Raw genomic sequence first — 12650 nt, forward strand, 5'->3', positions numbered from 1 at the left:
TGTCTATATTCCATTTAGGCATAGCAAGGCTAATTCATGTATAGCTTGATGGCTGCAGTGTAGCTGTTACAACATAGGAATAGCACAGACCAGCACACAAATAAGCACTCATATTTTCCCCCAGGTTTGGATAGGTTGTGCTGAAAATCCATGTTATGCTTTCACTGTTCTTACTGTCAAACTACTTGAAGATGAGTGAGATTCGCCTGTTGGTACTGAAAATCACACATTCTGTCAGAAGTGTTGACTTACCATTTTCTGTTGTGTGTTCTAGATCTAGTTATTCCAAAAAAGTCAGTAACACAGTGAAAAATATGTAGTATGATATGTCATTTGAATAACAAGTACACATGCAGCTGGAAACGTTGCTAGTGATGATTGCTCTACAATTTCTCAATCTTAGTGACATTTTCCTGAGCTTTCATAAACTATTACTGCCATATTTGCTGAACTTGGCAAACATAATAAACATAATAGTTCAGAAAAAAACTTTACTCAAGGACACAAAATTGAGAGGAAGTAGAGGAGGTGAAGAAACTGAGATTTTCCCACAAATGTTTGACCTGCTCGTCACAATAATGTCTGTTTCTTAAAATGTGTAGTGTAATTATATAGCTCTTTCCAGTCAGAAAAGTTATTTGGTTAGATATGCAAGAACCTGTACATATATATATTCATAAAAAATAGCTTTCATTATCTTCAGTATTTATGCAGGTAATGCAGAACTGTATTGACTTTTAAATTTGATATAGTCTTAATAAAGTTGATTACTTTATTCCAGGGATTCTTGCTTTTATTTTATTATGCTTGTTTTCTTCCATTTGTTATAGACAACATATAGAATTAAGGGGCAATTTTTTTTTTAATTTATTCTGAGGTCTTCGAGTTTTCTGGAATTCAGTTTTGTGATCTCAGTCTCTTTACTGCCTTTCATTTTTAATACATTTTCTGTTCTTTTCTTTCAATACATTTGCACAGCAGTAACAATGCTAGCATGCACTGTTCACACAGTAATTCCTCGGTTTGTTCTTCCTTCATGACTCATTTTACATGATCTTTAAACTTTAAATTCCATTTTAAATTTTACAGTCCAGAAACAACTAAAAGGTTAGGCCCTACTTCCTTACCAAATTAAGCTTTTTGATTTCTATATGACACCCATCTAATCTGATAACAGTAACATATATGAAAACCATTGAATGATTAAGGAGTGTTGAGATCATTAAGAATGATTAAGGTGTTGAGGAGTAATGAACCTACTTGAATAAATGACAATTCTATAAATTCTGATGCTTTGCAGAAAACACTATGTCCAGTAAAAAATTATTTTAACTGGATAGCCAGACAGCAGAAAAGCTGTTAGTTTCTAATTAAATCATACCTATTGAATAAAGAATAATTACAACCGCTTATATGTCATTTTCATAATGCATTGGAGAATTTTTTTTAAGGCAATATTTACAAAAGTATCACTTGCTCACCTGTAAGTTACATTCTACTTAGAGCAAGAATCTGAATTTTTCACTCCCAAGTAATTTTCTCCATTGTGGCATCTACTTCCTTACCTGAATGAGGAGAAAGGGACTCCAAGAAGGCATAAATTTATGTATTCCTTATTTACGTATATGTAATGCTGAGGTAACACTTATATTACTGAATTCAGAAATAGAGAATTTCTGCTTTTTTAATGGACTGACTTGGATTTGGGTTCTTAATAGCTGCTATTTAAGAAATTTCAAAAGTACTCTTACTTATTCAAATTCAAAAGCTAAAAATTGCTACTCCAATGTAGTTTTTATATCCTCAAATGCAAATGTCAACCAAACAGAGCAGAGAGTAACCTAGGTCCCTTTTTTGCCTTCCTATTGGAAGTTAAGGGGCTTTTTTTTATTGTTCAAACTCTTTTCTTCTAATTCTTTCTTCACAGTAAAACTCACCTTTACTTGGGTCCTCTACAGACACCTCAGCTTAAAATATGTAAGGGTACGTATACTATCATCATCCACATCAAATATAGACAATTCATAGAGTTAAATTTTCACAGGCAGTGCCAAAGCACTGTATATTATTCTTTTCTCTTTTATTCATGCTTCTCTATTGACCCTAATGATGCTGGACTGAGTAATAAGGTTCAACATGGACATAATGCTTTTTATCCCATTTATTTCCTATGGAGTTCCTTCCTTAAAAATATATTTCAAATTAAATGTGACATGTGCCCTACTAACATTTTTCCTTCACCAATTATCAGCAAAGTAAATTCTGAATGAAAAGAATTTATCAATTTTCCATGTAACCGTTATTGGTCTCCTCACGTTATACATAATTGTGTGGTTACTCCCTTCTCATTGTTGTAAAAGAGTTATAAAATCGAGTCTTGTTCTGTTATATTTCTGCTACTTCTCTCAGAGACAATCATTAGCTTCTGTAAATTATTTTGCAAAGATACATATTAGTCACAAATGTTGTCTGGTGTTTTATAGTCTCTCTCAGCAATGCCATCATCCAGGGCTGATTTTGCAAAATATTACAGTAATTCATGAGAAGTAAATAATTCTTAGAATTTATCTGTCAGTTGTTTCCCAGAGCCTATGTACTTTATGCATACTCATCTTATTAGAGAGACTGCCACTACTGTAAAAGAGTGGAGCACTTACATAATCATAATAACTTCTGATGAATGTGTGCTGGTGAATATTATCTATTGCTTCACATTATTTGAACAAACCTGAGAATTATTTACCACTGATGCTGTATTTCTCACCCATCATGCGCTGTCACTCCACATTTTTACTTTTCAGTGCTGCAGTTGTGAATAGCTGTAAGTATTTATCCATGAAGAAGACTATTTTGTAAACAAAGGACTTTTTGGGGGGGAAGTTGTTAATATGTTTCATATTAAAACAAACAAACAAACAAACAAACAAACAAACCTAAAAAACACCAAAAAAAGACAAGTCCATATTAAAAAAAAGGAAACCAGTAATGACAACTACTAATATTGATATCAAAGACAAAAAAAAAAAATTAAAATACTCAAATCATGAACAACCCACCCCCAAACTAATTTTAGGTATTTGTAGAAACATAGTTGGTGTCATTTTGATACATTAATTGATTTATATACTTACATGTTAAAGCTCTTCATGTCTAAAGGTACAAAAAGGTTAGGTAAATAAGAGTTTACAAATACAAAGAGGATATATTTTATGCAAATGATATTCTTAGCTGTGGCAAACCTATAAAGTAAATGATAAGATAACCATATCCGCTACATTCCTTGATGTTTCTAGCAGGCTAAAAAGAGTAATGAGTAGCTTATAGTGTGGAAAACATATTAAAAAGTGGATGAAGATAAAACAAATAAAGCAGGAACCAATCATTTATGATATATTACTGGCAACAAAAATTGTTCCACGAGTATCCACAAAAGCTAGTATTAGGTGCCTCAAATAATAAATCACTTATAATTCCCAAAGCAGCTCAAACTCATTTGCATTTTACATAAGCATAGGTTTTTACCTACCAACTCCAGACATCTCTGGAATACTGGCGGTGTACATGTCCTTGGCGAACTTTGGTTCATTGTCATTGATATCATGGATTTTAATGATAAATTCAGACTCTGGCTCCACTTGTCTTCCAGTTTTTCTGTCTATTGCCTTGGCACGTAGCACATACAGGGATTTTTCTTCTCTGTCCAATTTCTTTGCAGCATGAATATCTCCTGTATTTTCATCTATAATGAACAGACTGCCAGCCCCATCTCCTGTTAATATGTATTTTAAATTTCCATCTCCTTTATCTTGGTCAGTGTGTAGCTTCAGGGAGGTAGAAAAGAAGAATTCTATAAATATATGCATTGTTGTTACAGATGAAATAATTCAGCATATATGAATAAGTCTGTACAATGCTGACTGTAATTAGGACCAGTAGTGGTTATTTTTTGTTTCACAGTTTGAAAAATTGCAAATTTGAGACTTGGTCAGACACAAAAAATAGCTCTAAACAAACTTATAAGGACATAGAGGGATGCAGAAGATATTGGAGTAGTATTTAAAATGAACAACTTTAACCAAAATATAAAATTTGTTTGAACAGTCTGTCCAGAAACCAGCAGAAGTCTCCTTTTTGATGATGTCAGGTAGTGTAAACCCCCTAACTTTGTATTTGCGAAATATCACTGGCCTTGCCATTTATTGATTGCTGATAAGCAACTGGTTGAATTGTAACAATATAGAGGAAGTCAGTTTTAAGATTACAGCTTCTGAGCTTCCCAATATCAGCTATAAATATTCTGATTTAAGCAACTTGTGTTTCTAGTTGTATTCCCTTTTTTTTTTTTCCTTAGGAACATCTTATTTAATTACTTCCTTCCTTCTAGTCCTCTACACACAGGAGAAATAATTTTCAAGAACACTAGGAGGTAAATTTTCAAAGAACAGAGTGGGGTTTAACAGTCCTTTTCCTACTATAACTTTTCATGAGAGTTCAAAACTGTATCCCTGTGAACATACAAGCACTGATTAGTTTGACATATAGCACTATTATGAAAAAGTGCCTTAAATCAAAGGCAAAGCAAGCAATTGAAGCTGACCAAGGCACTAGAAATTCTCACATAAGACTTTTTTTGGAAGTCTGTTCTCCTAATTTTATTTACAGGGATCCACAGTTCCTTTTTATGAGCATCTGCAGTTTATTTTCCTCAGATACATGTTTACAGTCACATCTGGTCACAGGTCAGTGACCTACTTGTTTTTTATATGTGGACAGAAAGAATCTTATCCCAGCATTTTTTTTTCTCTCAGTCGAAAAATATATCATCAGTATGAGAAAATACTGTTCAGTATCAGTAAAGGTGTTACTCTAGATAGTCACTAGAGTCAGGTAAATTATTTTCTGTGCCACTTCTTTCCTTTTTCCTTTTTTTCCTTTCTTCTATATTCCTGCCAGTGTTTATTTTCATGTTTTGTAGCTGAGACATTGCATCTTTCGTTACTCCACCTGTACGGAGGATGAAGTGTGGTGAATTTTGATTTACTTCATCACTTTGATTGTTTCCTCTCACTTAACAGTGTAGCTAACAGTAGTCACCAAATGTGAACCGAGTATTGTTATGGTCTTAGAAAGGTAAGAAGATTGATGAGATGAATAGCCAAATGTTTTTAGTACTTAATATATTCAGTGTATGCCTGTAATAAATATCTGCTAAAATTATTAAGAACTGCATACAATGGGTTGAAAGACTTATATTCAACATGCATGCAGCACTCAAAATAAGTCCTTGTCAACCTGCCAGCTCTACAGGTAATAGAAAGAAAATAAACATTGTATGGGTACCTTGACAACAAATGTGGAGCACTATGTAATCACTAAGCACAGTTCATTAAAAATATTTGATTCTTTTCTTCATGTTTGATTTTACTTTCAAATTTTATTGTTATTTTCAGGAAAAAAAAAAAAAGAGCAGACTTATTTGCATGTTAACTACACAATATAGTGTATTTCTTTTGGTCAGATGATTTTTTCTTGTGCCGCACAGGATAATTTCCTTTACCTAAAAAACACTTCACATTCATTTTTGTGGTGATATTCCTCACCTTGTCATATAAATACAGCTTTCTACTTTTTTCTTGAAGTAGAAGCTCTTTTAAAATATGCCAAATAAGAATCTAATCTCAGGACTGATAACTAGCACCTGAATGTAGTTTTCTCACGAAGACAGGCCAACTTCTCTATGAATCTTTAAAAAGTCCAAAGTTACTGTTCCAGTGTCCTTTGCTATGTGCCTCCTTCACATCCTAAGCCAGCCAGCCAAGGGAGCAACCAGAGCAAAAGTTGTGTCTGGGAGCTCAGTGAGGGATGAATCCCATTGGTCAGGAGAAGTTAGACCACTTAACAAAAGGTGTTAGGGAGGCTAGACCCTCCCTTAAGCTAATATCCTTTCACAACATGGAACACAAGGAAGCATTTCTTGATTCCCACACAACAGGTCATCACTGACTAGTCAGTAATTTGTTAAACTGCTTATAGTATTAACATTAGTCATAAATATGAGCATATTTATAAATGCTTTCTCAATCTTTTTCTTTACATAGGAAAAATGTGCATCTCAAATTAGCTGAAACTGTATTTTTATGTGAAGTGTTAATTGAGATCTTGATGTTCTCAAAAGAAATCTTGACGTAAATTTACATGGTTCCCTGTTACTGTAATTTCCAAAAAGTAAATGAGTGGGCAAACAATGGATTATCTCAGAGTTCTGTAGCATAATTCTGTTTCCCCTAGACTTGGTCCTTTGGTTTATACTTCACTGTCATGTGAAGATGTATTCAATATTTATCAGTAAATATTTATCAGTAAATCCCTGGTTTCATGTAACCCCCTGGTTTCAGGAAGTATTTTATTTACTACGCATTCATAGTATGTTCAAGGATAACCCATGACTTCTCTCAAAACTGCTATTGTTATACACAGTAGATAAGGTATATGCATTCTTGGGAGGGAAAAGATATCACATAAACTATCAAGGTCAGAAACAGCAAAAGAAAACATAGAGGAAAAAGAAAAAATGTTGCCTTAGAAAAGAGTTCCTTAAAGATCCGTGTTTCTAAGTCGTTAACTATTTCTTCTTCATTCAATATATTTTACTGAATTTCCTGTAAGCGGTGCGGCTGATCTGGTTCTCAGCTCTTTGTAATAGAGACTTTTTTCAAGTTAGGCAGGCATATAATCAGTGGAAGAGGGGAGAATCAATGGATACAGTTAACAAATTTTATAGTGATATGAATGAATTTTCCCCATTTAGAAGCAAGAAATTTCCAGACATCATTTAAACTTGCAGTTTATGCTTGTACAACTATTGTTGCAGATGAAAAGAGCAAAATGAACTACTTATAACTAACAAGATTGTTCTGAATAAATAAAATAAAAACATTTATTTGGTTAACTCAATTCAGAAAAGAAATATGATCTCTTTTCTAGGGAGGGTTAAAGGGAAAGGAAAGATGAAGACACGTCAAGGAGACAGTAGATCCATCTTTAGCTTGTGGTAGGTACTATATGAATGCTTAAAACTTAGATATTTTACAGTATGCCTCCGTATCATGGTATAGAAAAAGTGCTCTTACTACAGATTTCTTTTATCCACTGCCTCCACCCACACAATTGTCTCCAGCAGAGGAATTCTGATACCCCATGGTCTCTTGCTTCAGAACCTGTTTGCCTGTAAATGCCTTTTTGTGTGTGAACAATGTTCTTTCCTTGCTTTTTAAGTGAATATAAATTAGGGGATTATCATGGTCAAATGAACTCTTTTTAGTGTCACTAAAATTGTGCATCTATATATTTTAGTGGGACACACAACCTATGCTAACTTCCATGTTGTCGTGGTGAAACTGCTACCAGAAAACAAGCAAACCTTTTCAAGGGAATCTAAAGGATACAGGATTGCAAAGAGCTGTGATCATGGCTAGTATATAGATGCACAGGGAAGGAACAAAGGATGCAGACACAGAGTTTTAAAATCAGAAAACTTTTTTTTTTGAATATGCCATAGACTTACCAGGTAGATAGGCAGGTGATTGATATATGACCTGTATGACAAGTGAATTCATGGCACTTTCCAAGTGCATGTGCACAATAGGTATGAGGCCCTGGAATTTGATGTGGACAAACAGCTGATGATGTATGTGTGGGTCCTTCTGGGATGAAGAGGTCATCTAGGCAGTCAACCCCCCACATCACCACCACTCATGAAAAGACAATAAGAAAAGTAATTGTCATAGAAGACAATTCCCCCCTTCTGAGGGGAATGAGGGGTCCAATATGCCAACCAGAACCAACTCTGAGGACTAGGGAGTTTTCTGATTGTATCTTTTACCCTGACCGCAAGAAGTCTGCTGCCTTCTTGCGGTCAGGGTAAAAGATACAATCAGAAAACTCCCTAGTCCTCAGAGTATTACCCACCAGTGGTTTTTCATGTAGACAGTGAAGAGATAGCAAAGAGAAATCCTAAAGCAAGCAAAATGTGTTTCCGAGCCTTGAGACAGTTGGTTAAAGGATAAGGTGCACAAGCAGTAATTTCTTCAATTCTTTCAGTAGCAGGGAAGAATATTGAATTAAGCAGGCGGACCGAGTTGGTCAACATGTGGCTCCAAGGTTGATGTCACTGGCAGAACTTTAGATTTTTCAACCATGAGATGGTCTATTCATCATCAGATCTACTGGCATCTGATGTCATGCACCTCTCACAGAAGGGGAAAAGGTTTCTTGCTTAGAACTAGCAAACCTTATTTATAGGGCTTTAAACTAGAGCTGAAGGGAGAAAGGAGCTAGCCAAGGACAAGCAATAGATGGCATGCCGAAGTCCAAGGAGCTGTTTGCTAGTGAGATTCAGACTGCTTCATGAGGAGATGGGCACTATGAACCACATTTGAAGTGTGTCTATACAAATGCATACAGCATGAGGAATAAGCAGGAGGAGCTGAGGAGCTAGAAGCCTTGGCCTGGTCCCAAATACATGACATTATTGGCATAAATGAAATCTGGTGGGATGTGTCCTGTGACTGGTGTGTTATGACGGGTGGTTACGTGCTCTTCAGGAGAAAAAGACTGGGCAGTCTAGGCAGGGATTTGGCATTATATGTAGTGGAAGGGCTGGAATGCATGGAGCTTGCAGTTGTCAATCGCATAGTTCAGAGCCTCTGAGTAGAGATTAAGGGACAGACAATTTAAAAGGATGTCATTGTGGGAGTCTGTTACATGCCATCCAACCAAGACGACAGCACTGATCAGTTATTCTTTAAGAAACTAAGGTGGGCCTTCAAGACATCTGCCTTTGTCCTCATAGGGAACTTCAATTAGCCAGATATCAACTGACAGTACCACACAGTTGGTATAAACAGATACAAAAAATTCCTAAACTCTCTGGACAATAACCTTACGGTACAGGTACTGAGGGAACTGACCAGGAAACATTCCTTCCTTGATTCCTTCCTTGTTAACAGAGATGGTCTCATGGGTGAAGTGGTGATTAGAGGCTATCTTGGCCATAGAAACCAAGAAATCGTCAAATTTAACCTCTATGGTAATAGGAGGAAACCTGACAGCAAGACCTCCACTCTGGGTATGAGGAAAAAAGATTTCAGGTTGCTCAGAGAACTGCTTAGTTATATCCTCTTGGAAAAAGCTTTTGAAGGTGCTGGGGTCTATCAATAATAGTCACTTTTTTTAAGTACCACTTCCCAAGAGCACAGGACCAGGCAATTACAAAATGCCAGAAATCAAGCAGGCAAGGCAGAAGGCCAGTCTAGCTGGGAAGTGATCTTCTACTGGAAGGCATAAAAAGAAAGTATATGGCCAGTGGAAACAAGGACAGTTGACATGGGAGGACCACAAGGATGAAGTTCACCACTGTGGGGCAGAAATTACTGCATCCAAAACTTAGTTAGAGCTGGAGCTGGCCATCACTCTGAAGGATAATAAAAAAGGCTTTATAAAATATGTTGATAACAAAAGGCAGTCCAGAAATAGCATTGACCCATTACTTGATGAACATGGGTACCTCAAAACCAGGGATTTAAACAAAGCAGAAACATTGAATGTTTTTTTTTTCACATTTGTCTTCAACACTGATGATGGGCTTAGGTACCTCCAGGGTCCTGGGCTAGAGGACTATGACTGTGCAAATGATAAACTGCCAATTAACCCCAAATTTTTGCAGGATTTGCTGCTCCAGCTGAATCCCTATAAGTCAATGCAGCCTGATGAGATTCATCCAGGGGTACTTAAAGTGTTTGCTGATGTCATAGCAAGACCTCTCTCAATGATTTTTCAATGCTCTTGGGAATCTGAAGAGGTAACAATTGACTGGAAGCTAGCAAATGTTGTCCCAATCTTCAAGAAGGACAGCAGGTTTGATCCCAGTAACTACAGGCCTCTTAGTCTCACTTCAGTGCCTAGGAAATATAGCGAAGACTATGCTGGGAGCTATTGAAAAACACCTAAAAGACAACACAGTCATTGGTCCCAGCCAGCACTGGTTTATAAGGGGAAGGTCCTGCCTGACAAACTTAATTTCTTTCTATGACAATGTTATCCACCTAGTTGACCAAGGGAAACCAGTTGATGTAATCTTTTTGGATTTCAGTAAGGCCTTTGATATCTTCTTTCACAGTATCCTCCTAAAAAAAATGTCCAGCGTACAACTGGATAAACATATAATGCAATGTGTGAACAATCAGCTGATGGATCAGGCACGAAGGGTCAAAACAAAGGGGGTTACATCGGGCTGGCGACCAGTCACTAGTGAGGTTCTGCAGGGATCAGTCTTAGGGCCAGTACTTTTTACTATCTTCACAAATGACCTGATGCAGGACTTGAAAGTTTGCCGATTACGTGAAAATGGAAGGGACCTGTTGACACTTTTGAGGGCAACAAGGCCCTGTAAAGGAATCTAGACAAACTGGAGAGCTGAGCAATTGTCAGTCACATGAGTTTAGAAAGGGTAAGTACTGGATTTTGCACCTGGGACACAGCAACTCTGGAGACATATACAGACTGAGGAGTGAGAGGATGAAGGAAAGGATCTGTGGGTTCTGGTAGGTGGAGAGTTTAACATGAGTCAACAGTGTGCCCTGACAACAAAGAGGGTCAACTATGTCCTGTGGTAAATCATAGAATCATAGAATAACCAGGTTGGAAGAGACCCACCGGATCATCGAGTCCAACCATTCCTATCAAACACTAAACCATGCCCCTCAGCACCTCATCCACCTGTGTCTTAAACACCTCCAGGGAAGGTGAATCAACCACCTCCCTGGGAAGCCTGTTCCAGTGCCCAATGACCCTTTCTGTGAAGAATATTTTTTTAATGTCCAGCCTAAACCTCCCCTGGCGGAGCTTCAGGCCATTCCCTCTTGTCCTGTCCCCTGTCACTTGGGAGAAGAGGCCAGCACCCTCCTCTCTACAACCTCCTTTCAGGTAGTTATAGAGAGCAATGAGGTCTCCCCTCAGCCTCCTCTTCTCCAGGCTAAACAACCCCAGCTCTCTCAGCCACTCCTCGTAAGACCTGTTCTCCAGCCCCCTCACCAGCTTTGTTGCTCTTCTCTGGACTCGCTCCAGAGCCTCAACATCCTTCTTGTGGTGAGGGGCCCAGAACTGAACACAGGATTCGAGGAGCAGTCTCACCAGTGCCGAGTACAGAGGGAGAATAAGCTCCCTGGACCTGCTGGTCACACCGTTTCTGATACAAGCCAAGATGCCATTGGCCTTCTTGGCCACCTGGGCACACTGCTGGCTCATATTCAGTCGGCTGTCAACCAACACCCCCAGGTCCATCTCCTCCAGGCAGCTTTCTAGACAGACCTCTCCTAGTCTGTAGCACTGCATAGGGTTGTTGTGCCCCTAGTGCAGGACCCGGCATTTGGCCTTGTTAAACCTCATCCCATTGGACTCTGCCCAGCAGTCCAGCCTGTTCAGATCCCTTTGCAGAGCCTCCCTACCCTCCAGCAGATCAACACTTCCACCCAGCTTAGTGTCATCTGCAAACTTGCTAAGGGTGCACTCAATGCCTTCATCCAGGTCATTGATAAAGACATTGAACAGGGCTGGACCCAGCACTGAGCCCTGGGGAACCCCACTTGTCACTGGCCTCCAGCTGGATTTAACACCATTTCCCACCACTCTCTGGGCCCAGCCATCCAAGCAGTTTTCCACCCAGGAGACTGTGTGCCTGTCCAGGCCAGAGGCTGACAGTTTCTCAAGCAGAATGCTGTGAGAAACTCTGTCAAAGGCCTTACTGAAGTCCAGGAAGACCACATCCACAGCCTTTCCCTCATCCAGCAGCTGAGTCACTTTGTCATAGAAGGCAATCAGGTTAGTTTGGCAAGACCTGCCTTTTGTGAACCCATGTTGACTGGGCCTGATCACCCGGTTCTCTTGCATGTGCTTCATGATAGCACTCAAGATCACCTGCTCCATGACTTTCCCTGGGACTGAGGTCAGACTGACAGGCCTGTAGTTTACTGGGTCCTCCCTGCAACCCTTCTTGTAGATGGGCACAACATCAGCCAGCCTCCAGTCCAGTGGAACTTCCCCGGAACTTCCCCAGTCTTCCAGGACTGTTGGAAGATGATGGAAAGGGGTTTGGCCAGCACATTCACCAGCTCCTTCAATACCCTTGGATGAATCCCATCCAGCCCCATAGTCTTGTGGGTGTCTAGTCAGCCTAGCAAGGCTCTGACCACCTCCTCTTGGATCATGGGAGCCTCATTTTGCTCCTCTAGCTCCTGGGTTTGTACACAGATGGAACGACTTTCTTTACAATTAAAGACTGAGGCAAAGAAGGCATTAAGTACCTCAGCCTTTTCCTCATCCCCTGTCACTGTTGTTCCTTCTGCGTCCAAAAGGGACTGTATGGTCTCCTTTTATTATTTATATATTTATAGAAGGATTTTCTGTTATCTTTCACAGACTTTGCCAATCTGATTTCTAGTTGAGCCTTAGCCCTTCTGATTTTTTCTCTACACAGTCTCACTTCCCTCCTGTAGTCCACCCAAGAGGCCTGTCCCCTCTTCCAGAGCCCATAAACGTTTCTCTTCTTCTTGATATCGCTCAAGATCTCTCTGTTCAACCAAGCTGGTTTTCTC

At 38.8% G+C, this 12650-nt stretch overlaps 1 protein-coding gene across 1 annotated transcript in view; it reads right to left on the reverse strand.

Annotated features, from left to right (window-relative positions):
- Positions 1-12650, reverse strand: part of CDH9 (cadherin 9) — a 102610-nt gene that overhangs the window by 39438 nt on the left and 50522 nt on the right. Inside the window, exon 3 of the mRNA XM_069853521.1 lies at positions 3527-3821. Within this exon, the coding sequence (XP_069709622.1) occupies positions 3527-3821 (295 nt within the window). The remainder of the gene's footprint in view (positions 1-3526; positions 3822-12650) is intronic.

The sequence above is a fragment of the Phaenicophaeus curvirostris genome, chromosome 3, assembly GCF_032191515.1.
Source record: "Phaenicophaeus curvirostris isolate KB17595 chromosome 3, BPBGC_Pcur_1.0, whole genome shotgun sequence".
Taxonomy (NCBI): Eukaryota; Metazoa; Chordata; class Aves; order Cuculiformes; family Cuculidae; genus Phaenicophaeus; species Phaenicophaeus curvirostris.